Source organism: Lacerta agilis, chromosome 7 (genome assembly GCF_009819535.1).
Source record: "Lacerta agilis isolate rLacAgi1 chromosome 7, rLacAgi1.pri, whole genome shotgun sequence".
Classification (NCBI taxonomy): Eukaryota; Metazoa; Chordata; class Lepidosauria; order Squamata; family Lacertidae; genus Lacerta; species Lacerta agilis.
In genome coordinates this window covers 83,195,278-83,221,386 of record NC_046318.1, presented here as the reverse complement: position 1 = coordinate 83,221,386, position 26,109 = coordinate 83,195,278, and the positions used below count along the sequence as shown (strand labels likewise).

At 45.7% G+C, this 26,109-nt stretch overlaps 1 protein-coding gene across 1 annotated transcript; it reads left to right on the top strand.

Moving 5' to 3' along the window:
• Nucleotides 1–368: 368 nt before the first annotated feature.
• Nucleotides 369–26,109, top strand: LOC117050332 (lymphocyte antigen 6E-like). The gene is made up of 3 exons (XM_033155937.1): nucleotides 369–682; nucleotides 21,798–21,917; nucleotides 25,589–26,109. The coding sequence occupies exons 1-3, from the start codon at nucleotides 631–633 to the stop codon at nucleotides 25,795–25,797; spliced, it is 381 nt and encodes a 126-aa protein (XP_033011828.1). The 5' UTR covers nucleotides 369–630; the 3' UTR covers nucleotides 25,798–26,109.

Here is a 26,109-nt window from a genome sequence, read left to right as displayed (position 1 = left end):
CCACCTGCCTGGGTTTCCGAAGCCGTGATTGCAAGGGGGTTGGGCTAGATGACCCTTGGGGGGCCTCAGCCAACCCTGCCGTTCCGTGAGCCTGTGCGCATTTGCTCGCCCGCCGCTGCGCTGCCAGAGCCCTCCTGCCCGTTCCCCTTCTCTGTGTCCTTGCAAAGTCACGCAGCGTGTTTGGCCACACCACCCCTTGAAATCCTGGAGCGAATGCTCTCTCTCTCTCTCTTTCTCTCTCCAGCCCTGAATACAAACAAAATCAGGAGCAGAGCTGGGAAAGAATGTGTGCCTCCCTCCCTCCCCTTTGTTCTTTTCCCTTTGGCTGAATGTCCTTCTGTTTTCGCCCTCATCTGCATTCTTTCATCGCCTGCGAAGGAACTGGAGCAAAGCGCAGACGGTTGAAAAGTCCCTTTGGAGAGGTTTTGCGCCCTCCTCCTCCTTGTGGTCAATCCGGGATCCCGGAGAGCTGCCTCCTCCTCAGCCCACACCTCCCTCCCTGACCCCTCCCCTGCCACCGAGCCCTTATACAACACTCTCAACGGGAGCAGGCAGCTCCTAGCGCGGTTCCTCTGACCCGGAGAGAAGCATCTGCCTGTGCCGGGACTGCAAAGCGCACCATCACCAAGGATGAAGGCTTCCTTTGCCGCGCTGCTGGCAGTCCTGCTCTGCGTGGAGAGAGGTAAGAGACCTCTTTCTCCTCCTTCGTAGGTTCACCTAAGCTCTGTACCGTCTGCGCTGGCTGGCAGCAGCAGCCCAGGGCTTCAGGTGGGGGCCATAGGACAAGACCAACACCAAATCTGGAAGAGTTCGTCCATTTAGAGTGGCAGCAACTTTGGAACTCCCTGCCTATTGATATCAGGCTGGTGTCTTCCTGTGTTTTCTTTCCACCTTCCCTGTATTCTTTTCATCGCATGCCAAAGACCATTCTTTTTTAGACAAGCCACCCCAGATGTCTAGGAAGCTGGTATGAGTTTTAATTTGTTTCCGTCTGTTGCAGTTTTAACTTTCGGCATGTTTGGAATCATGGCTGTAATTTTTTTCCTGGGGTGGTTTAATTGCTTTGCCTCCCCCCCTCCCCCCGGAACCACCTTGAGGCTTTTTCCTACGGTCAAGCGGCGTGTAAATTTTATGAAATAAAATTTCATATTTCCGGAGATGCCAGAAACTGAACTTGAGACCTTCTGCATGCAAAGCTGATAACACTCTGGCGTTGTGTCCACTAAGCAGACAAGATTCTAGTCCTCATGGTGATGGTGACTCATTTATGTGGCGTCCATCTGACAGTGTTGCTCCATCCACTCTGAGCAGCTTCCAGTTAATTAAAACAGGGCTGGTAGCTATAGACTCATAGACAAAGAATTGTAGAGTCAGTTGGAAAGGACTACAAGGATTATCTAGTAGTCCAACCCCCTGAAATGCAGGAATCTTTTTGCCCAATGCGGGGCTCGAACCCGCAACCCTGAGGAGTCCCATGCTCTACCCACCGAGCTGATATGTAGGACTATGTAGGAAGCTACCTTATGCCAAGTCAGACCATTACGCACAGCATGGTCTCGTCTGACCAGCAGCGCCGATTGAACCAGGGACCACCTGCGTGGGTTGGACTAGATGACCCCATGGGGTCCCTTCCAACAATTCTATGGTTCCATGCAGAGCAGAAGACCTACCACTCAGGTATGGCCCTCCTAGGATAGGAGCGCAAGAAGCTGCCTTATACTGAGCCTGGGAACCTTTGTCCTTCCAGCTCAGTATGGCAGCCTTTCACTTGGATTTCATCTTAAGCCCCGTGTCTAGGTGAAAACTGGATGGCAGCAAGAGGGTGACTGATAAGCAGAGAGGCTGACATTTCCTTTTATGTTGCTTATTCATTACTATGATCTCATTCGTTAAATTTATGTGCCCGAAGATCACGGATGCATTTATATCTCACTATTTTCACTGAAATCATAGAATCACGAAGGGGTCAGCAACCTTTTTCAGCTGTGTGCCGGTCCACCGTCCATCAGACCTTGTGGGGGGGCGGGGCGGTGGACTATATTTTGAAAAAAATAATAATGAACGAATTCCTATGCCCCACAAATAACCCAGAGATGCATTTTAAATAACACATCCTGCTCATGTAAAAACACGCCGATTCCCGGACCATCCCTGGGCTGGATTGAAAAGGCGATTGGGCTGCATCCGGCCCATGGGCCTTAGGTTGTCTACCCCTGCTCTAGTCCAACCCCCCTGCAATGCAGGAATAGGCTGTCCCATGCGGGGATCGAACCCGCAACCTTGGCGTTATCGGCACCACACTCTAGCCAACTGGGCTATTCAGGCTGATATGAATTGTTAGAGATTTCAGAGTTGCCTACGTGCAGAAATTCATCTGTCTATCTTCAAGCAATTAGCAGTTGGCAGAAAGCCCAGATCTGCTCTCTCTCAGACCCTTAGCAACGACCTGTGATTGGTCAATGAGTTCCTAAAGACTGAGCTCTGTGTGAGAGCTTCTGTGGTTAGTGTGTGGTGCAGGTGTTGGTGTGGAGAAAGTGGTCAGTATAGAGAGAGAGACAGAGAGGAAAAGATTTTATGTTTTGTTTCTTTTATTTTGTAAAGTCTGTACATAGTAACTTTATGGATACTAGTTGCTTCAATAAATACTGTATATAGTTATCCAGTGAGTTGCTGAGTTCCTGCGTTGTGCTGTCCAGTCAATTACACAACAGCCAGAAGCTTCCAGAAAAGTCTGCGTCTAACTCTGCGGTGTCCAGGAATACGTTATACTCCTGACACTAAATCTTAAGATGAATTTCTCCAAGGAGCTTGAGGTGCTGCTCATGGTTCTCTGCCAAGCCCCCCCCCCCCCGCTCCTCATTTAATCATCACAACAACCCTGTGAGGTAGGGTTCAGGACACAACACCCCTGTGCCCCCTTCGCTCGAAAAACCAGCTCTGATAGCACACCACAGGCCCCTTGGTCCACACACCCCTCACCAACCCTTCTTCACCCCCCTCCCGCCCCCTTGAAAGTCTCTCTCAGGCTACACGGTATCCTTGAAAGCCCACAATGCCTCCTGATTGTCCAGATAAGCGAGGGGGCGGGCAGCCAGGCGTGTGTTGAACCAGTGGCACTGCCCAACACTAGCATTGATAGGGAACAAATCTGGAACTTTTCCAGTAACAGCATGCAGCCTTCAAAAAGTTTTCCAGAGGCGAATGTGGCCCCTCCCCCGGACTGCAAAAGGGGCCCCAGCCCTGTCATTGGGATCGGGATAAGTCCAAACAAAGGGGGCAGCTACTGCTGCAGGCAGCTCAAGCCTCTGGGAGACAATAGAGCCACACCCTGGATTGTCCTTTGTTGTGGAAGTGGAGAGAAGATGACTAAGAGGCGCCTGTTTTCAGTTAGGAGTTATGAGGTCAGTTGAGACATCAGAGGCAATGGGGAGGGGGGTTTCTCTGCCATTATGCGGGGCAGTATTTTTCCTGCTCCAGGCGGTGGCGTGGCTTGCAATGAGCTCATCGCTTGTGGCCTCGGGGCTTGGCAAGGCTGGCTGGCCGGGGTGGGGTGGGGGGTGCACGGAGAATACAAAGTCCTCAACTGGGCGCAAGGAAACATCATTCTCTTCCCTTTCTACATCAATTTTTGGAATCACAGATCCTCCGCTAAACAACTCATGGCAAAAGAATCTCAGCCAAGCCGTATAACATAGATTGTATATTTGTTGTTGTTGTTGTTGTTGTTGTTGTTGTTGTTGTTGTTGTTGTTGTTGTTGTTTAGCCATTAAGTCGTGTCCGACTCCTCATGACCCCATGGACCAGAGCATGCTAGACACTCCTGTCTTCCACTGCCTCCCTCATGTTGGTAGCTTTGAGAACACTGTCCAACCATCTCATCCTCTGTCATCCCCTTCTCCTTGTGCCCTCCATCTTTCCCAACATAAGGGTCTTTTCCAGGGAGTCTTCTCTTCTCATGAGGTGGCCAAAGTCTTGGAGCCTCAGCTTCAGGATCTGTCCTTCCGGTGAGCACTCAGGGCTGATTTCCTTCAGAATGGAGAGGTTTGATCTTCTTGCAGGATTCGAACCGCCGACCTTCTGATCAGCAAGCCCTAGGCTCTGTGGTTTAACCCACAGCGCAACCTGTTGTGTAATAATAATAATAATAATAATAATAATAATAATAATAATAATAATAATAATAAATGTGTAAATATTTGGAGGGGCATCTTCAGATGTCTTCTAAAGGTTGTATAGTTACTTCTCTCCTTGGCATCTGATGGGAGGGTGTTCCACAAGGTGGGTGCCACTATCGAGAAGGCCCTCCCTGCTTGAGAGTTTCAGGTGGCATATGCTGTGCCCCACACGCCCTTCAACTCCTCCTTGCTGCTTCTTATCGCCAAGCCTCTCTCTATCTCTCTCTCCCACTCTGTTCTCATGCACACCAGTTGTTGTTTTTTTTTTTTAAGTCTCCCCAGTGCCACGCTCCAAACAGGTGCTCATTAAGTCCCGCCGTCGCTGTCTGAGGTGTGATTCTTGCAAAAACATCTGCCCACAGAGCTCTCCTGCCCGCAGCAGCCTTGCTGATTGAGCAAAGATGTCACTCTTGTTTTGGCTGTCCTCAAAGAACGTCATTGCGAAAATAGTTGGTTCGGGATCTGGTCTAGGAAAGTGAGGCCAGTGTGGTGTAGTGGTTAAGAGCGGTAGACTTGGAATCTGGTGAACCGGGTTCACTTCCCCGCTCCTCCACATGCAGCTGCTGGGTGACCTTGGGCTAGTCACACTTCTCTGAAGTCTCTCAGCCCCACTCACCTCACAGAGTGTTTGTTGTGGGGGAGGAAGGGAAAGGAGAATGTTAGCCGCTTTGAGACTCCTTCGGGTAGTGAAAAGCGGGATATCAAATCCAAACTCTCAAACTCTTCTTCTTCTTCTTCTTCTTCTTCTTCTTCTTCTTCTTCTTCTTCTTCTTCTTCTTCTTCTTCTTCTTCTTCTTCTTCTTCCAGCAGTGTTGCGAGGGCTTCACACTTCCTTGGGAGGTCAGAGGAACATTATTAGTTTATAGGATAAATATGAATGGTCAGTGTCACTCTTAACAAAAAGGATGTCATATAAAGGAGGGAGAAAGGTTGTTTTCTGCTGCTCCAGAGGAGCAGACACGGGGCAATGGATTCAAACTACAAGAAAGAAGATTCCACCTAAACATTAGGAAGAACTTCCTGACAGTAAGAGCTGTTGGACAGTGGAATTTGCTGCCAAGGAGTGTGGTGGAGTCTCATTCTTTGGAGGTCTTTAAGCAGAGGCTTGACAGCCACCTGTCAGGAATGCTTTGATGGTGTTTCCTGCTTGGCAGGGGGTTGGACTGGATGGCCCTTGTGGTCTCTTCCAACTCTAGGATTCTATGGTTCTATGAGGTAGGAGCAGGGCAATATACATGCAGACTGTCCCTGGATCTCGCGACTTTTCTCCTTTGAGATCTCAGAGCTCTTAACCCAGGTCAAGGTTGTCATCTGAACTAGCCAGAAGTTTAACTGAGAATCAATCACAGACAGTCCATCATTTGACAAATAAGACTTTAGAGCTGTCTTACCCAAAAATGACAACTAGACATTCCGTTTTGGCCACTGCAACCTTGGCTTAATCAGTTTATGGTGACATTTGACACTTAGCTTATATATCTGGGTTTCTAACACTGGGGGGAACTCTGAAGGTGCTTACCTGAGAATCACCCCAAAACCTGAATCCTCTGCTCTGCTCACTGCATCTTCTTTTTTTTAACTATTTGATTTTTCAACTTAAACTTAGTGAATCATAGACTTGTGAATTGTTGTGTTGGAAGGGACCCTGAGGATAATCTCGTCCAGGGGTGGCCAACTCCAAAGAGACTGTGATCTACTCACAGAGTTAAAAACTGGCAGTGATCTACCCCCTTTCGGGGGGTTCAGGTCAAAGTTGTTGAGCTTTTTTTTTAGAAATCAAAGCCCTGTTTTGTGGAGTTCACGTAAAAGTTGTTGAGCTTCTTTAGGGAAGAAGAAAGTGACATTGAGTTGTTGTTTTTTAGGAAGGAAAGCCCTATTTTGGGTGGTTCAGGTCATTTTAAGGGTGCAGGGCAAGGATGTTGAGCTTTTTTGGGGGGAGCCAAAGTTTTTTAGCTTCTTTGGGGGGAGCCACTGATCTACCGGTGATCTACCACAGACATCCAGTGATCTACCGGTAGATCACAATCTACCTGTTGGACATGCCTGATCTAGTCCAACCCCCTGCAGTGCAGGAATATAGAGTTGTTCCATACAGGGATCGAACCTGCAAGCTTGGTGTTGTCAGCACCACACTCTATCCAACTGAGCTATCCAGGCTCCCCCGCCTCCCGCAGGTTCTTTTACCATTTACCATCCCGCCGGAGCAGTACCTATTTATCTACTTGCACTTTGACGTGCTTTCGAACTGCTAGGTTGACAGGAGCTGGGACCGAGCAACGGGAGCTCACCCCGTCGTGGGGATTCAAACCACCGACCAGTGGTTTAACTCACAGCGCTTTGTTGTTGTTCAGTCGTTCAGTCGTGTCTGGCTCTTTGTGACCCCATGGACCAGAGCATGCCAGGCACCCCTATCCTCCACGCACTCCCGCAGTTTGGCCAAACTCATGCCAGTCGCTTTGAGAACACTGTCCAACCATCTCATTCTCTGTCGTCCCCTTCTCCTTGTGCCCTCCATCTTTCCCAACATCAGGGTCTAAAGGTAAAGGTAAAGGGACCCCTGACCATTAGGTCCAGTTGTGTCCGACTCTGGGGTTGCGGCGCTCATCTCGCTCTATAGGCCAAGGGAGCCGGCGTTTGTCCACAGACAGCTTCCGGGTCATGTGGCCAGCATGACTAAGCCGCTTTCTGGCGAACCAGAGCAGCGCACGGAAACGCCGTTTACCTTCCCGCCGGAGCGGTCCCTATTTATCTACTTGCACTTTGACGTGCTTTTGAACTGCTAGGTGGGCAGGAGCTGGGACCGAACAACGGGAGCTCACTCCGTTGCAGGGATTCGAACCGCTGACCTTCTGATCAGCAAGCCCTAGACTCTGTGGTTTAACCCACAGCGCCACCTGGGTCCCCTAACATCAGGGTCTACTAGGAGTTAAATACCCACAGCGCTACTAGGAGTTAAATACCACCAGTACATCATTTTCATATAATTTTCTTTCAACATACAACATGCAGTGAACTTTACGTCTCTTTTCCATAACTTCCCCCAAGCTATAAGCTGCATATTATTATCAGGGGTGAAAATAACTTTGATCCTAGGGCAACTGGGTGCAATACAAAGAGGTGTTCTGCTGAGGTGCCAGCCACCTGTCTTCTTAATTTCCCCAGAGGCACTCACCCGAGTTTTAATACAAACAACAGCAACTGTTCTCGCCAGGTGACTGAGGGTAGGGAGGAAGGCCCAGTTTACATGCAGAACCTCCTATTGGCACCCCAAATCTCAGAGTCAGCCCTTATGGAGATGCGGGAGAAATTTGAGTCACTTTGCATTTAAAGATTAAACCACAACCAGCCACGGGAATCTGCGGTTCTCTGAGTTTTGCATTGTCAAGTAACGTGTGCCCCAAATCCTTGCACTGTGGTAAAATATGGATAACATGCATATATGAGTGAAAATACCATACGCAAAGACATTATATCAGAGGAAATTACTTTGCAAAACAGGTATATTAGGCAAAGCTGCGCATTAGGAGAAATTTGCACTTAAAATGCTGATGAATTTTCATGAAGGCTTTAAAGAAAAACAGTCTAATAGTCTTCTGATGCAAACCCTGAAAGCCTTTATTTGCATCTATCCATAGGAATGAGCATATTTGGGTCAAGGGCCTGTGCGTCTTTTAAGTACCTTGCAACGCCCCTTGTTATGTAGCAAGGCCGGCAAAGACTTTGCAGCTGGCAAGACAGGGCAAACTGGATGGGCCAAAGATGTCCCCATGGTCTGATGGAAATTGAGGCAGCTTCTCTTGCTAATGTGCTTCGTAGGAAGAGCAGTTGCCTAGAAAAAAAAACAAGGCTTGGAAGTGCTGGATAGTTTTCACTGTCCTTTGGTAACTCCCCCCTCCCCCCAAAAAAACCCCAGGACTGATGTGAGAGCAGAGTGCGAGTTATACTGTGGAACTCACTGCCACAGGAAGCAGTGATGGCCGAGTTGAATGGCTTTAAAAGAGTATGGGATAAATCCATGGAGGAGGAGAGGGCTACCAATGGTTACTAGCCAGGATACCTGTGCCCTCCTTCCACAGTTGGAGGCAGCGATGCTTCTGAACAGGGCCGGATTGAGGTTTGATGAGGCCCACAGCTACTGAAGGTAATGGGGCCCTTTGTCCAGCTCTCCTTTGTCAACAACAAATTGCGACTGTTTTTTTGTGTTGAATATATACTATATGGTAATTTATGGACCTAATAGGTACCTAAAGCCATTTGACATGTTGCTGTGCAACGAGTCCATGCAGAATGTAGGCACCCTATATATAAAGGTAAAGGTAAAGGGACCCCTGACTGTTAAGTCCATTCTCAAACGACTCTGGGGTTGCGGTGCTCATCTCGCTTTATTGGCCAAGAGAGCCGAAGTTTGTCCGCAGACAGTTTTTCCGGGTCATGTGGCCAGCGTGACTAAGCCGCTTCTGGTGAAACCAGAGCAGCGCACGGAAACGCCGTTTACCTTCCCTGACAGTTGGCCAGCTGACCTCTGCTTAGAAACCTCCAAGGAAGGAGAGGCCACAACCTCCCAAGGGAGTCAAACTGCTGCCAAACAGCTCTTACTTCTCAAAGAAGTTTTTATTGAGGTTGATATAGAGAATGGCAAAGCTTTAACTGGATGATTTAACCTGTCAGGAATGCTTTGATGGTGTTTCCTGCTTGGCAGGGGTTGGACTTGATGGCCCTTGGGGTCTCTTCCAACTCTAGGATTCTATGATTTAATTTAAAGATTGAAGATTAAATGGTGTTGTTATTATTTATTACCTGCGCTTCACCCCAAGGTCTCAGGGTGGGCTACAGCATTAAAAAGAATATTAAAAATAATTTTAATGTATTAGTTCCTTCAATCTTTTGTAGTTTACATCACACACACACACAGTGGAACCTCTACTCCCGACCATAATCCGTTCCGGAGGCCCGTCCTTATGGCGAATGTATATACTGTGTAAATTTTGGCTGGTGTTTTTTTTTTTTTTAAATAAAAATATTGTATTAGTACATGCATTGTATCTGTGGCCGATGTGAGCAGGATCCTTGAAACGACAACAGTGATCAGCGTACTGGGAATCAGGGAAACATTTTCTCTCAACCAGAATTGGCTAGTAGCCTTGGCAGCATGTCAGGATATTTCAGAGCTGATGCCAGGACAAAGTGGTTTCATAATTGATGAAGAGCCTTCTTGCCAAATGACATTCCAGAACAGCAGCGTGATTCACTGTCTAGCTTGGACACACTGCCACCTACAGTCGGAATAGCAGCATTGCAGCTAACTCTACACACAGCCTGAGGATTGGCTCGGTTCCTTGAGCCACCTGAAAGTAGTTGATCTGAGGGCAACTTACTGTGAACCTTCTCTTTGCACGTGGTATCATGCATCATATGTGTTTACTCGGGTGGTGGAGAGAGAGAGAGAGAGAGAGAGAGAGAGAGAGGGAGATGGACTGTGATGAAATAAGGTTCTACTTAAGGGTCCATCGTTCAGTTACAAATCTTCCATCATTTCTTCGATGAAAATAGGGATGTCCTATTTAATAATAATAATAATAATAATAATAATAATAATAATAATAATAAATACCCTGTCCATCTGTCTGGGGTGGGGTGGAGCTTGCAACGTTTGTGTGTGTGTATTTTGTTGTTGTTCAGTCGTTCAGTCGTGTCCAACTCTTCATGACCCCATGGACCAGAGCACGCCAGGCACTCCTGTCTTCCACTGCCTCCCACAGTTTGGCCAAACTCATGTTAGTAGCTTCGAGAACACTGTCCAACCATCTCATCCTCTGTCGTCCCCTTCTCCTTGTGCCCTCCATCTTTCCCAACATCAGGGTCTTTTCTAGGGAGTCTTCTCTTCTCATGAGGTGGCCAAAGTACTGGAGCCTCAACTTCAGGATCTGTCCTTCCAGTGAGCACTCAGGGCTGATTTCTTTGAGAATGGATAGGTTTGGTCTTCTTGCAGTCCAAGGGACTCTCAAGAGTCTCCTCCAGCACCATAATTCAAAAGCATCAATTCTTTGGCGATCAGCCTTCTTTATGGTCCAGCTCTCACTATATATATATAATTATATATATCTCACTATATATATATAATTTTAAAACTTCCTTATACAGGGTTGCCTTCAGATGTCTTCTAAAGGTTGTATAGTTACTTATCTCCTTGGCTCTGGGGTTTCATAACCCTCCAACATTTCTCCAGTGAAAATAGAGACGTCCTAAGGAAATGTGGGACATTCCAGGATCAAATCAGAAACCGAGGCAGCTTCTGTAAATCCGGGACTGTCCCCGGAAAACAGGGACACTTGGAGGGTCTGCAGTTGCTGCTATAATAAAGAACGCCTCGAGGTTTATACAATGCTTTCTGAGCGTTCGAAGCATAATGACAGTAATCATTCCTTACAAGAACCCTGTAACACAGGACAGTATAGTTACAGGTGGGTAGCCGTGTTGGTCTGCCATAGTCGAAACAAAATAGGAAATTCTTTCCAGTAGCACCTTAGAGACCAACTGAGTTTTTTCTTGGTATGAGCTTTCGTGTGCATGCACACTTCTTCAGATACACTGAAACGGAAGTCACCAGACCCTTAAATATAGTGAGGGAGTGGGGAGGGGTATTACTCAGAAGGATGGTGGGAATGGGTGATCAGCTGATGGGTGTGGAAAACCTGTTGACGGCTCTTAACGGCTGCAATTGGTCTTACAGGAAAACAAGAATCACAAGACAGAGAAACCAGTAGGAGAACACTTCAGTCTCCCAGGACATTCTATACAAGATCTCAAAGTAGCTGTCTTACCACAAAGGAATTTCAGAAATAGACTGGAAAGAGAAGTTGCTGAATTGCAACTCATTACCAAACTTAAAACCACGGAGAGACCTGGTCTGAAAAAAGACATTGGATTCTTATCTCATTATACATGACAAAGCTATCTTTAGCCATCTCAGTCATTGCTTTTTCCTGTAAGACCAACTGCAGTCGTTAACAGTCGTCGACAGGTTTCCCACACCTATCAGCCATTCCCCCATTCCCACCAAGTCTGGTAGTTGTTTGTTTCCTTGACATCTGATTGGAGAACTGAAGAAGTGTGCATGCACACGAAAGCTCATACCAAGAACAAACTCAGTTGGTCTCTAAGGTGCTACTGGAAAGAATTTCCTATTTTGTTTCCTATTTTGACAGGACAGTATAATTACCCTCACATTTATTATATGGTATACATAGCAGTGCACATCAGGCAGTATTTATATGTCCCAATTTAGAAATGATGAGGTGTTAAAAGTTTTGGGATTTGTAGGCATCACATGCGGGTGATGCTAAACCACCAGCGCTACGAAGTCATGAGGACTAGTATGTTTCACTCAAAAGAAAAGGAAAGCAAGCAAGCCACACAAAAATGGACCTGTTTCAATAAGCCTGAGGATTTTGTGAGCATTTAGATGCTCTGTTATGACGTACCTGAATAACCATCCCCATCTCAATTTAGATCCCATAAGGGATGAATAAGACAGGAGTGCCTGGCGTGCTCTGGTCCGTGGGGTCACGGAGTCGGACACGACTAAACAACAACAAAGGGATGAATTCATTGGGAAGTAGTTCTTATTAGTATTTTCCGCTTGCCGATCAGAAGGTCGGCGGTTCGAATCCCCGCAATGACGGGGTGAGCTCCCGTTGCTCGGTCCCTGCTCCTGCCCACCTAGCAGTTCGAAAGCACGTCAAAGTGCAAGTAGATAAATAGGTACCGCTCCAGCGGAAAGGTAAACGGCGTTTCCGTGCGCTGCTCTGGTTCGCCAGAAGCGGCTTAGTCATGCTGGCCACATGACCCAGAAGCTGTACGCCGGCTCCCTCAGCCAGTAAAGCGAGATGAGCGCCGCAACCCCAGAGTCGGACAGGACTGGACCTAACGGTCAGGGGTCCCTTTACCTTTACTTTATATATGCCTTAGCTTGCTTTCCTGTTACTCCGCTTATTCTCTTCCTTACAATCAACATTGGGAAGAGCTTTTGGACAGCAAGAGCTGCTAGACTGCGGAATGAACAACCTCGGAAGGTGGTGCCCTCTCCTTCCTTGGGGGTTTTTAAGCAGAGGTTGGGTGGCCATCTGTCAGGGATTCTTTAGCTGAGATTCCTGCGATTGCAGGGGGTTGGACTAGATGACCCTCGGTGGCCCCTTCCAACTTCTCGCTTCTATGATTCATTTTTTTTAAAAAAATAATATTTATTAAATTTTTAACTAAAAACATACATAAAGAAAAAACCTAACTACAATAACAACACAAAAACACTACAAAAACAACAACTTATTACATTTCTTGAAAATAATTGAAGAGGGAGAGTTTTAATTTTCTAGTTTATAAGTTTATAAGTCTGTTTGTAACCAAGCTTTCTTGGTTAGCTTTCTCTCTCTCTGTATAACTTGGGGAAAAAAAAGTTTTTAGCTAAGAGCTTGTCTGCTAATGCATTCTTTACTGACATACTGTTAATCCAGAAGCGGGCAGCTAAGGGAGGGGGATTCCTCCCCCTTTCTCCTCCTCTCTCTCCTCTCTTTATCTCATACCTGGCTCTGAGTTGAACGAAGAGGCCCCCCTGAATAACTGGAGCTTTCAGTTATTCTGTGAAAGTCAGTATACAGACTCAAGCTTTTTTCTGAATAGGAGTTTTTCAACTTACTCTGGAGTTCTCAGTTTTCTGAGCTGAAAGTCAGCCTTTTCTCAAACCTCTCTGGAGAGAGAGAGAGAGTCTTTTAGCTTCTCTGAAAATCTCCTTTTTGTGGAAAAGACAACCCCACCCCCCGGGTAAGCTTCACCCTCCTTCTCTCTGTACAAGTGAGTCTTTCCCCTGGATAGTTTGATCTTCTTTCCTCTATGTAAGTCCCCCCTTTTACCTTGTTCTCTACGCAATTAAGTCCTTTTAACTGATTTTCCTTTTTCTCCATTTTAAGTCTTTTAAACTGAGATTCTTTGTCTCTCTCTCTAATGCTTTTTAAGTTCTTTTATTTGACATGTAGCTTCTACTGATGTGTAGCATTCCTAGCCTCTCTATAAATGGTATTTAGACTTTACCTGAGTTTGTAAAACTTTGGCTTTTGTCTGTAGCCCCTTTTATTTGATACTATTTGCCTGGCTTTTATTTGATACTATTTGCATGGCCTTTTTAATATTTCTATGTTATTGGCATAATATTTAGCTTTTACTGTAAGCTCTGTCTTTGTGCTACTTGCTCTTAGTACATACCTCTCTGGCATATCATTAATCATGAAAAGGAGCAGGTTAGAGCGCCCCGTCCTTGGAGCGCCCCTTCCCTGGATGGCACAGGAATTCCTGGCCGAGGGATGTAAGAGTTGCCAGATAGCCAGAGACAGGATAATTCTTTGATGGATGGTCCTGCTGGTTGGAGGAAAAGGCGGGAGGTACCAGGGGCAGCCAGGGGCTGCTTAACCCCCACTTTGAGATAAGAGTGTGAGACAGGAACTTTCACCCAATAATGAACTCAAGGCTGAAACCCTTTAAGTAAAAGCTTTTCTGTAACCTGTTTAGATGAAACCTTTTCTGATAGATATGAACCTTGATTAGTAGTGCATTCCTTACTGGCATATTAAGCCAGGAAAGGAATAGATCAAGAGGGGCCCACTCAAGGAGACAGGCAGGCACCAGGAACGAACTCAACGCTAAGTGACCTTTTGGCCTAGAAGATTGTAAGAACAGGAATTTTCAAGGATGATACTAAGGCTGTGACGTGCACAGATTCCTGGGGAGGGGGAAAGAGGGGTTTGAAGATTATATAAACTGTATGCAACTGATGCTCGGGGCAGTTCGCTGTGAATTATCACGCGGGTGCCTTCCTGCCATTCTAAATGACAGGAATAAAAACTCTTTCTCTATTTCAAATCCTCAGTGTCATTTTTTTTGACTCCTTCCTCCCTCACCCCCCCGGGTGCAACAAAGAACCCAAGGTTAACGGAAAGGTCTGCAATAAGGCTACATTTTCCTGGGGGCTCTTTTCCGGGATTTGGCGTTCCCCGGGGTTGAGGGACTAGGTCTGAGGCATCTCTGCAAGGCGAACAGCTCAGTTCGGCTTGGCGCTCCTGCGCGCACCTACCAGTTTGTAGGAGGAGCCAGCCACTCCGTTCTTGAGTGGAGACGCTGCAAGAGATGAGAGAAAGAGAGCGGCCGCACGGGGGGAAATCTGGAGGGAAAAGGTAAGCTCCAGAGGTTGGGAGGTACGGGGCTTGATCAACCCCACAAAGGCAGTGAGCAGTGAGTGCCGCCTTTAACCTGGCAGTGAGCACATGGTGTGCCGCCAGGGCCAGCAGTGTGCAGCAAATGCCGCTGGTTTTTGGGAAGAAGGGAATAGAGGGGAGGTTTACTTTGTTCAAGTGAATGGGTGTATGGGGACACTCCAATGAATGGTTTGAGTGAATGAGACGCTAGGACTCAGAGTCACTGGCAAGGCAAAATGTTTGTCTTTAATGTGAATGTTGGCGTGAGAGAAATTTGGTTAGGTGGGGGGAGTGTCCCAGGTCAATTGAAATTTTTGTTGCTGTGTAAAAATTTATGATTTGTAATAATGTTATGATATTGTGAATTTCCTCTTGTGTGTGTGTATGTGCCTGTCTGTGTCTCAAAGATGCCATGCTGTGTGATTTTGTATGAGTCCGTCTGTGTCTGCAGTGATGCCACAAGAGGCTGTTTTGACTGCTAATCCAGTATGCCTTGTGAAATGAATTTGTTAATGTGTGGGTCTGTGTGGGTTTCTAGGAGATTAGCCTATCTGGGTGAACTTCTGTTGCCTCTGTGTGTAGGTTCCAGTGAAAAACTGGGACGGGAGAGATTATTTCCATGCTTTCTTTCCAAGTGTTATCCTTGGAGAGAAGGGAAATTTTTTTCTCCAGTTGTCTAGTGGACAGGGATTGCCTGTCCTCTTGCCCTCCTCCTCCTCCTCCTTTTCCTCTCATTGTGTGTGTGAGTGAGTGAGTGGGGGTGCAGGTGGCACCCACCTTACACCCCATTTCTTCCAGATCTCTGTGAATGATTATGTCTCCTTATTGCTTTTTGCAAAAATTATGAAGGATTCTTTTCTGTTTGAGGCTTGCATTTCATTCAGAACAGGGGGTGCAGAGGGCAGCCCCAAGCGTGTGGCATTAAGTAAGTGAAAAGGGAGGGCTGCCACCTCCTTAGAGAGTGTGTGAATAGAACTGTGTGTCCCCAAAGCAAGCAGTATACCTGCTTGTTCCCTGCATCCCCATCAAATTCCCAGACCCTGCCTTGGAAGGGGGAAGAGCTACGGGCTGCCAGGCTATCTGTGTGCACGTTGTTGTGGGAGCATGGTCTTTGAAACCCCCATGACAACTTACACCTTCTGGTTGTGTGTTTCTTTGACTTTGGAAGCAAGTTGCACCTGTTTATCTACCTGTTGTGTTGTTTTTCTCATTTCTAGTTTTTATTATGTAAAATAGCCCCTCTTACATAACAATCTAAGCAAGAGGGAAGAAGAAGAAGGGGGGGCCTCACAACCCCTCCAATAATTAGTGATCACTCATACTGTGTGTGTGCCAGCAGGAATTAGCCAAAAGGGGGCTAAGTTGCTGCAGGCTCTGTGTGTGTGTGTGTGGGTTTGTTTGTTTGTTTGTTTTTCCTTTCTCTCTTTGCCTTAACACAACTGTGTTTTGTGTCGAAGACAGAACTTCGGGTCCCAGTAAAGAGCTGGGATAGAGGAGAGAAGATTTATTTTCATTAAAGTCAACCCTCCTGCAAAGCTCTATCTCTGTGTATGAAGGGGGGGTTGGCTTTCCCCAATCTTTTTTATCCTGGTAAGTTGACCTTTGTCTTGTCCCTTGGCTTTTCTTGTAGGAATTTGATATGCGGCTGCACAACGGCAGCTTTCTCAGGTGGATTTGAAATTGACGTGTGTCTGCACAGTGACAGTCCCTTTGTATATGTTTTGTTTTTATGTCCTCCTGCTTCCTTTCGAGGAATCTGTTTGAACCTAGGGTTGGGTGAGTGTGTTTTATAAACTGTTTGTATGCCAAGGCTTGTATATTCAATAGAACGGGCTGTAAAAGTCTATTTCTCTGCAAGGTTTAGGTGAATGTGAGTGTGTTTTGCATTAAAAGGAGGGCTGCTTGTTTGTTTGTTTGTTTGTTTGTTTTTGAAGCTAATACAGTCCTTGTTTGTTTCTTAATTGACATTTGTTAAGTAATAAAGGAGTAACGAGCTCACTGAAGGAATGTGGCAGGGAGATCGCCACAATCTCTAACAAAAGCTTGCTAGCAGGAATGGAAAGGAAGGGGAGCGGGGGAGACAGAAAAGCCTCGTTTTTAAAAAAGTAAAAAGCCTCATTTTTAAAGAGCAAAAATCTTTCTCTTCACAGCAGCAAACCTTGGAAGGGAATTGGCTCTCCTACCGGCTTGAGGGGAGGTGATATGTCTTCTAAGCAGGCTGATGATCTTCACTAAAGGTTGATTAGAGGAAAAGTTTTATTTTATATCCCAGGTCTTAAGTTTTTCTAGGAAGTATTTTTGAAGATATAGTATGTGGAATAAAGGAAAAAAAAGGAATGTTAAAAGCAGAATAGGAAGGGTTTCTGGCAAGCAGTAATTGCAACAGGAGCCCTGACACTGTGAGGATTTGGGAAATTTTGAACCTCAGGAGAAAAGGGGGCAGAAATTTGGAATGATTGGGGGGAAAAAATGATGATGGCAAAGAGAATGTGTGTGCACATTGAAGGCAATATTTATCTCCTACAGATTTGAAGTGTGCTTCACCACCCGCCGTGCCCAGGTTGCAGAGCACATCTCAGGGGTGACTCCATCGCCCAAACAAGGCACCATGGAGAGGAGCTGGTGGCCCGGCAAGGAGTTGGCGGCCTGCCAAGCTGCTGCTGTGGAAGCATGGGACGATGAGAGGAGCCTGGAGATGGCTCTGATATTACAGAGGTGGTAAGATATATCAAATCCTTCAAAGACTGTTTTAAATAGACAGGGGCTCTCCCTATTGCCCTGTCCATAATTCGTTGTTACCTAAAAGAACCCTGAAAATTGTCACCCTTTGAATGAGCACATCGAGGTTTTAACTCCATTGTCCAAATGAAACACCGTTGTGTGGAGTTGGCAACCTTGCTAAGCTGGCTACCACGCAGCGTGAGATGATGAGAGCGACCTATTGATGGCTCTGAAGCGAAATATATAGGCCAAGTTTTGTCTGGCAACCCAAGTCTGTCAGACTTGTTCCCTACTGCCCTGTTTGCAGATCCTGCCCTAAGTTCTCCTGAGGGTCAACAATGGGCTGGTGGTTTCGGGAGGCATGCATACGTCACAAAGTGAAGTCTCTCTCCCATGTTTTGTTTTTTTATTGAAGAGTGGGTAATAATGTCCCTGGGCGGGATTTGCAGATTCTCATTGCTCATACAGGCGGATTGTACCAAGATCCAGCTGGGCATGATTCAGGTGTAAAGCAGATTTCTGAGTAATTGAATACACCTGTCATCCACAGGTGATGGAGGCATTGTGTCTTAGCTGACACGGACTCTCCAGTCTGTTTGGATGCAGGCAAACAGAAGAGGAGGGAAAGTTAATCTCTGATATAGCTGTTGGAACCATAATATAATTGGGATGGGAAATGGAGCTTATCTGGGAGAGATTGTATCTTTCTGTTCCTTGACATCAGCAGAGTTTTATGCTAAACTGGGCTGAATAATAATAATAATAATAATAATAATAATAATAATAATAGAATGTTACCTTTCAGTGTATGGATATTTGTCTAATAAAGGTATCAACTATTATAAAATTTGGTATTATGGAATGGAATCAATCCCCTGTGGGATGACTGAAGGGTTAACGAATGGATAAGAATATATAACTTATATATTTATATATCAATCTGATTTGCAGGAGTTGGAGTTATTAATGCTATGGGTTTAAAAGTTCTGGATAATAAACTGGCATTTTTAGGTGGTCATCTTGAAATGATAAATATTGCAGGAAGCTGGTGTGTTGATTCAAGATATAAAGGTTATAATAAAATATTAACTAATCAATATGATTAGACAGCAGCAATAGACATTAAGGGCAAGATCTACCCTACTGCACATCTATGAAGATTGGAATGTGATATTCAAGTGGAAGTGCTGAAGGTATTAACAGATAGAAGACATATTATCTTGAATATCAATATAGATGGGAAATGGCTAAATATGTGGTATTGTGTATTTGTTTATATTTGTGTGTATTCTAAGTTTAGAGTGTTTGCACGGATTGGGAAAATGAACCAAATTATTTCCCTGGGCCAAAGAGTAGACCATGTAAGATCAAGGGGTGGAGCTATGGGATAATCATTGCGGAAGAACATTGTATTTCGAGGAGATAGTGATCTGACATGGTCAGCTTTACCTTGTGAGTGTATGGGAGGCCATCCTTATTTGTTTAGGGTATTCTAGCTTACCTCAAACAGGTAGGAGGACTGAGGTGTGACCATTATCGATCGTACCCTCCAAGCGCAGATATTATCTCTGTCACGTGTCTTCTATTCTTTTAACAGGAAAACCCTCTAATGCACGCTGTGTAGTTTTGCTAAGCCAGTTTATCCCTATGCAGCGGCTCTGAAATCTAAGTGGCTGAGGTGTCTCCCTACTCATGCAGAAAGTGAATCTGCCGCAACGTGCCGAATATCCCTAGAAGCTGAAGATCCAGAGAAACCCTGTCTCTGACCCCACCGGGAGTGGGTCAGAGCACGGTCTTCAAAGGCAACAAAGGCCTGCTGCCAATGCACCGGGAGCCATTGGCCCTGCGCACGCCTATAGAAGAAAGGGAAGAAAAGAACACTGAATGGGAGGACCGGACGATTGTATTGCCTTAATTTGTGTTGACCAGTTACAGATAGGTTAACCAATCTAGGATGATTCAGGGGTATTTTCATTATATTAGAAAGTCCCCTTGCTGTTTTATTGCTTTTACGCTTCTGTATTCCCTGCTTAATGCAATGTGTGCATATAATGATTCACAAAGTTGTGTCATGGATTCTACAGCTTATTGCCCTTGCTAGAGAATATCGGTCATTTCCCAAGGACGAGCCGTAAGGCTGTCCAAAAGAAGAGGAGGGAATGAAGAGGGAGAGTTTTAATTTTCTAGTTTATAAGTTTATAAGTCTGTTTGTAACCAAGCTTTCTTGGTTAGCTTTCTCTCTCTCTGTATAACTTGGGGAAAAAAAAGTTTTTAGCTAAGAGCTTGTCTGCTAATGCATTCTTTACTGACATACTGTTAATCCAGAAGCGGGCAGCTAAGGGAGGGGGATTCCTCCCCCTTTCTCCTCCTCTCTCTCCTCTCTTTATCTCATACCTGGCTCTGAGTTGAACGAAGAGGCCCCCCTGAATAACTGGAGCTTTCAGTTATTCTGTGAAAGTCAGTATACAGACTCAAGCTTTTTTCTGAATAGGAGTTTTTCAACTTACTCTGGAGTTCTCAGTTTTCTGAGCTGAAAGTCAGCCTTTTCTCAAACCTCTCTGGAGAGAGAGAGAGAGTCTTTTAGCTTCTCTGAAAATCTCCTTTTTGTGGAAAAGACAACCCCACCCCCCGGGTAAGCTTCACCCTCCTTCTCTCTGTACAAGTGAGTCTTTCCCCTGGATAGTTTGATCTTCTTTCCTCTATGTAAGTCCCCCCTTTTACCTTGTTCTCTACGCAATTAAGTCCTTTTAACTGATTTTCCTTTTTCTCCATTTTAAGTCTTTTAAACTGAGATTCTTTGTCTCTCTCTCTAATGCTTTTTAAGTTCTTTTATTTGACATGTAGCTTCTACTGATGTGTAGCATTCCTAGCCTCTCTATAAATGGTATTTAGACTTTACCTGAGTTTGTAAAACTTTGGCTTTTGTCTGTAGCCCCTTTTATTTGATACTATTTGCCTGGCTTTTATTTGATACTATTTGCATGGCCTTTTTAATATTTCTATGTTATTGGCATAATATTTAGCTTTTACTGTAAGCTCTGTCTTTGTGCTACTTGCTCTTAGTACATACCTCTCTGGCATATCATTAATCATGAAAAGGAGCAGGTTAGAGCGCCCCGTCCTTGGAGCGCCCCTTCCCTGGATGGCACAGGAATTCCTGGCCGAGGGATGTAAGAGTTGCCAGATAGCCAGAGACAGGATAATTCTTTGATGGATGGTCCTGCTGGTTGGAGGAAAAGGCGGGAGGTACCAGGGGCAGCCAGGGGCTGCTTAACCCCCACTTTGAGATAAGAGTGTGAGACAGGAACTTTCACCCAATAATGAACTCAAGGCTGAAACCCTTTAAGTAAAAGCTTTTCTGTAACCTGTTTAGATGAAACCTTTTCTGATAGATATGAACCTTGATTAGTAGTGCATTCCTTACTGGCATATTAAGCCAGGAAAGGAATAGATCAAGAGGGGCCCACTCAAGGAGACAGGCAGGCACCAGGAACGAACTCAACGCTAAGTGACCTTTTGGCCTAGAAGATTGTAAGAACAGGAATTTTCAAGGATGATACTAAGGCTGTGACGTGCACAGATTCCTGGGGAGGGGGAAAGAGGGGTTTGAAGATTATATAAACTGTATGCAACTGATGCTCGGGGCAGTTCGCTGTGAATTATCACGCGGGTGCCTTCCTGCCATTCTAAATGACAGGAATAAAAACTCTTTCTCTATTTCAAATCCTCAGTGTCATTTTTTTTGACTCCTTCCTCCCTCACCCCCCCGGGTGCAACAAAGAACCCAAGGTTAACGGAAAGGTCTGCAATAAGGCTACATAATGATACTTCCTCACATCTTAGTGGGACTTCCTCCTGTCTCCTCCTCCTGCGTCCCTTATAAATACCTTTTTTGTAACTTCCAAAATCTCCTATAATTCTATTCTATTTCTAACAACAAAATTCATTAATATCTCATACCTCTTAACTTATATCATTGTCTAATTAATTAAACTTATATCTTATCTTAATCCTTATCACCTTCTAACTTAATCATCTATCTTCTACTCTACAACCTATCTTATCCTCAAATTATATCTAACTTTCAATCATACAATGTTCTTTTAAATACAATTTAAAATTCTTCCACTCTTTCTCCACCGCGTCGTCCCTCTGGTCCCGGAGTTTCCCGGTCATTTCTGCAAGCTCCATATAGTCCATCATTTTCATCTGCCATTCTTCTATTGTTGGTAGTTCTTCTGTCTTCCAGTTTTTGGCTATCAAAACTCTAGCTGCTGTTGTGGCATACAAAAACAAATTTCTATCACTTTTAGCAATATCCTGGCCTAGGATGCACAGTAAAAAGGCCTCTGGTTTCTTCTTCAATGTGTTTTTCAACACTTTTTAAAATTTCATTATATATCATTTCCCAGAAGTCTTTCACTTTAGGGCACGTCCACCACATATGGAAGGAGGTTCCTTCTGTTTGTTTACATTTCCAGCATTTATTACTCTGACCATGGTAAATTTTGGCTAGTTTCACAGGGGTTAAATACCACCTGTACATCATCTTCATAATGTTCTCTCTTAATAAACTACATGCTGAAAATCTGGCTTCTATGATTCATTCCCCTGCTTTGCGGTCTGTACCTAAGGAGCGTGTTTTGTGTTCCATTTGCAGTGGCTGCGCTGACCTGCTTCCAGTGTGAAAATGAGGAATCCAACTGGAGCTGCTTGAAGCCAAAGACCTGCAACTCCGAAGACAAGCACTGCGTCACAAAGTTTTTCGGAGGAGGCATCGGTGAGTGTCGCATAGCTTCGTAAACTTCTACCGTTCTCGCCTTTTCTCTAAATTGAATTCTCCCTCTTGATTACTTTTACCTGGCCTATCCGAGTAAGTTGCCTAGGGCACAGACCTCAGAGGGGGTGCAGTACTGACCTTTGAGGGGGCCAGTTTTATGCAGATTCGATGTTATTCTCTCTTATAAATTCCCGATCTATTTTACTTTCATTTGGAAGAATTTTATCATTTCTATCAGTTTTTGAAAATCGAAAATTGGAGCCGCCCAGAGTGGCTGGGGAAACCCAGCCAGATGGGTGGGAGGAGGAGGAGGAGGAGGAGGAGGAGGAGGAGGAGAAGAAGAAGAAGAAGAAGAAGCAGCAGCTAGTGTGTGTGTGTGTGCGCGCACACACAAGCAATTAACCTTGTTTAGGGCATAAAATAGCATGGCACCAGCCCAGGTTACACCTGTGCATTACAGGGTGGTATTGGCAGGCTTGGCAGGTTGTAGAAGTAAACACCCCCCAAAAACTCGGGGGGGGGGGAACGGACCTCAGGGGCACGCCCCTTGTGAAAAATCCCAACTTCACTTACTGGCTCCACTTACTTTTGGTCTCCGATTCTATAATTCCCACACTACATATCCCAAAGAGTGTAGTGGTTAGAGTGTCAGACCTAATGGTCAGGGGTCCCTTTACCTTTAAATCGGTTGTTCTCAGAAATGGTTTGGAGAAAGCAGACAGTACAGCAATAACATGACTACTGTTAATGCCTAGAAATGTGCCACTACAAGAGAACATGGGTAGTTCAGCGGCTAACCCAGTTTTATCTCCAGATGTCAGGAAGCCTTTCCTCCAGTTTTCCTTCTCACAGACTATCCCTTAAGTGTGGGTGTCAAAAAGGGGAGGATGTGGAAACAGCCAAATATTCAACTCTCCTGGAATCAGGAAAACACAATTAGCAGAGTTCCCATCGGAGCTGAGAGCCTTTCCTATCAATCACCGCAGCTGTCAATTTGCTCCTGTGGAGTCATTTAGGTAGCGAGCGATAAATGTTTGCCTCTGCGCTGCTGTAGGTTTCGTTCTCTAACTCCCTCACCCTTTTAAAGCACAAGAGCAGGTCAGGCTGGGTTTCTCCCCCAGGGCAGTTGGGCTGCTCCAAGAAGTAGAGTGATCTAGATGTGGGAAAGGGCCAAAGTTCAGCGGCAGAGCAGTTGCCTTGCATGCAGAAGGTCCCAGATATTATCCAGGATATCTCTAGGTGGGGATGTAAATTGTTGAGTCCCACTCAAAGTGCATTCAGACGGGAGGGATATTTCATCCTGTCCTGTTTTCTAGTGTTGCTTTCACACGGTAGTGCCGGTTTGGAACTGTGACTGCCTGATAAGATCATAGAATCATAGAATCCTAGAGTTGGAAGAGACCCCAAGGGCCATCCAGTCCAACCCCCTGCCAAGCAGGAAACACCATCAAAGCATTCCTGACAGATGGCTGTCAAGCCTCCGCTTAAAGACCTCCAAAGAAGGAGACTCCACCACACTCCTTGGTAGCAAATGCCACTGCCCAACAGCTCTCACTGTCAGGAAGTTCTTCCTAATGTTTAGGTGGAATCTTCTTTCTTGTAGTTTGAATCCATTGCCCCGTGTCCGCTTCTCTGGAGCAGCAGAAAACAACCTTTCACCCTCCTCTATATGACATCCTTTTATATATTTGAACATGGCTATCATATCACCCCTTCACCTTCTCTTCTCCAGGCTAAACATACCCAGCTCCCTAAGCCGTTCCTCATAAGGGTGGCGGGCTCTCCTTCGCTGGAGGTTTTGAAATGGAGGCTGGGCGGCCATCTGCTAGGGATTTTCAAGCTGGAATTCCTGCATTGCAGGGGGTTGGACTAGATGGCCCTGGGGGGGGTCCCTCCTATCTCTACAATCCTATGATTCTCAGCAGGCCCCAAACAGATTTTACAGGAAGGAGCGCCAAACATGTGCTACGTTCTTCCATTCGTTTTCCTGAAGTGGCTTTTGTGCCTTGTGAAATCCCAAATGTAATGTGGAGATTAACAGGACAGGACAGGACAAATTTCTGGAGGGGAGGACTATCAAGGACTGCTAGCAACAGTGGCCAGGCTCTGCATACCTAGCTGGAGGCAGTAATGTTTTTGGATTCCACTAGTAGGACGCAGGTGGCGCTGTGGTCTAAACTACAGAGCCTAGGGCTTGCTGATCAGAAGGTCGGCGGTTTGAATCCCCACGATGGGGTGAGCTCCCGTTGCTCGGTCCCAGCTCCTGACCACCTAGCAGTTCGAAAGCACGTCAAAGTGCAAGTAGAAAAATAGGTGCCGCTCCAGTGGGAAGGTAAACGGCGTTTCCGTGCGCTGCTCTGGTTTCACCAGAAACGGCTTAGTCCTGCTGGCCACATGACCTGGAAAACTGTCTGCGGAAGCGGACAAACGACGGCTCCCTCAGCCTTCAAAGCGAGATGAGAGCCTCAACCCCATAGTCGTCCGTGACTGGACTTAATGGTCAGGGGTCCCTTTACCTTTACCTTTAGTCAGAAAGGATGTGCTCCTCCGAATACCAGCTGCAGGGAACCACAGGAGGGGAGAGGGCTCTTGTGTTCGAATCCTACTTGGGGTTTCCCATGGGGGCATCTGGTTGGCCACTGTGAGAACAGGATGCTGGACTAGATGGGCCACTGGCCTGATCCAGCAGACTCTCCTTATACCTTTCTGTAACACTAAGGGAAATTAACTGCTGCATGAATGCTGTCATACTATAAAGTAATTTTTATTATAATAAATTTTTATTATTTTTTCAAACATATCAAATTACAGCCAATTCAACATCTAACACAAATTACATCAACCATTGCTCTGCCGAGCTACGACTCCCCTCCCTCTCGTCAGCAGGTTTTCTAGTCCATTCTCATCGCGCAGTTTTTACCACTTCCCCATTGAACTATGTCAAAGGTTTATTCCAGTCCTACTAGTGTTTTTAAACTTCCTCGGTTCAATCTTAAGTATTCCACAAATTTACTCCAATCTCTTCGAAACCTCGAGTCACCCTGGTTTCTGACCCTGCCGGTCAGTTTTGCAAGTTCAGCATATTCCACCATCTTCGTCTGCCACTCATCAATCGTTGGTAATTCCTGTAATTTCCACTTTTGGGCAAGCAATATTCTTGCTGCAGTTGTCGCATACATGAACAATCTTTTGTCCTTCTTAGCTATTTCTTCTCCCATCAAACCCAGCAAAAAGGCCTCAGGCTTTTTTTGGAAAAGTATATTTAAACATCTTCTTAAGTTCATTGTAAATTGATTCCCAAAATGCCTTCACCTTACTGCATGTCCACCACATGTGATAAAAGTCCCCTTCCTCTTGTCTGCACTTCCAACACAATTTATCATGCATTCTATACATTTTTTGACAATTTAACTGGAGTCAAATACCATCTATACATCATCTTATATACATTTTCTTTCAAAGTTACACATGCAGTAAATTTCAAACTCTCATTCCATAATTTTGTCCATGCATAATACTCAATATTGTGCCCAAAGTCCATTATAAAGAAGTTTTTAAATAATCTGACTATCTGAACTATCTCCTTGGGCAATCTTTTTTTTTTAAAAAAACTTGACCAGTTTTCTTCCTTCCTTCCTTCCTTCCTTCCTTCCTTCCTTCCTTCCTTCCAGGTGACAACAACAAGAAGTCCATCAGCAAATATTGCTCTCCCGTGTGCCCCAAAGGAGGCATCGACATCGGCATCATGGCTTTCTCCCTCGATTGCTGCGATTACGATTTGTGCAACATAAATGGGGCTGCCGGCGTGAAAAGCAGCTCCCTCATCCTGGCTGTGGGCACCTTGGTCAGTCTGCTGTACATCTTCGGAGCCAAGTTGTAGATGCGGAAGGCGGGGAGGACTTCCGTATGTGCTGAGGACACCTTCCCTCCAGGGAGAAACCCAACCTTTCCGCCACGTGCTTTATAATGCATGCCTGTTAACTTTCTTCGCTGCCCAGAGCCGTCTTTCCCCATTGGTGTCAGTGGTGCGTCGCGCCAGGGGGCCGGCCTCTGAGGGGCGCCCTAGCGAGTGGGGGAGCTGCGCGGCTTTGCCGACAGCCTCCTCTTTCCCTGCACGCCCTCCAGCTGAGCCCCACCAACTATATGGCTGGCGGGCGTGCGGCTTCCTTCCCAAGCCTCCGTAGGAGGAGAG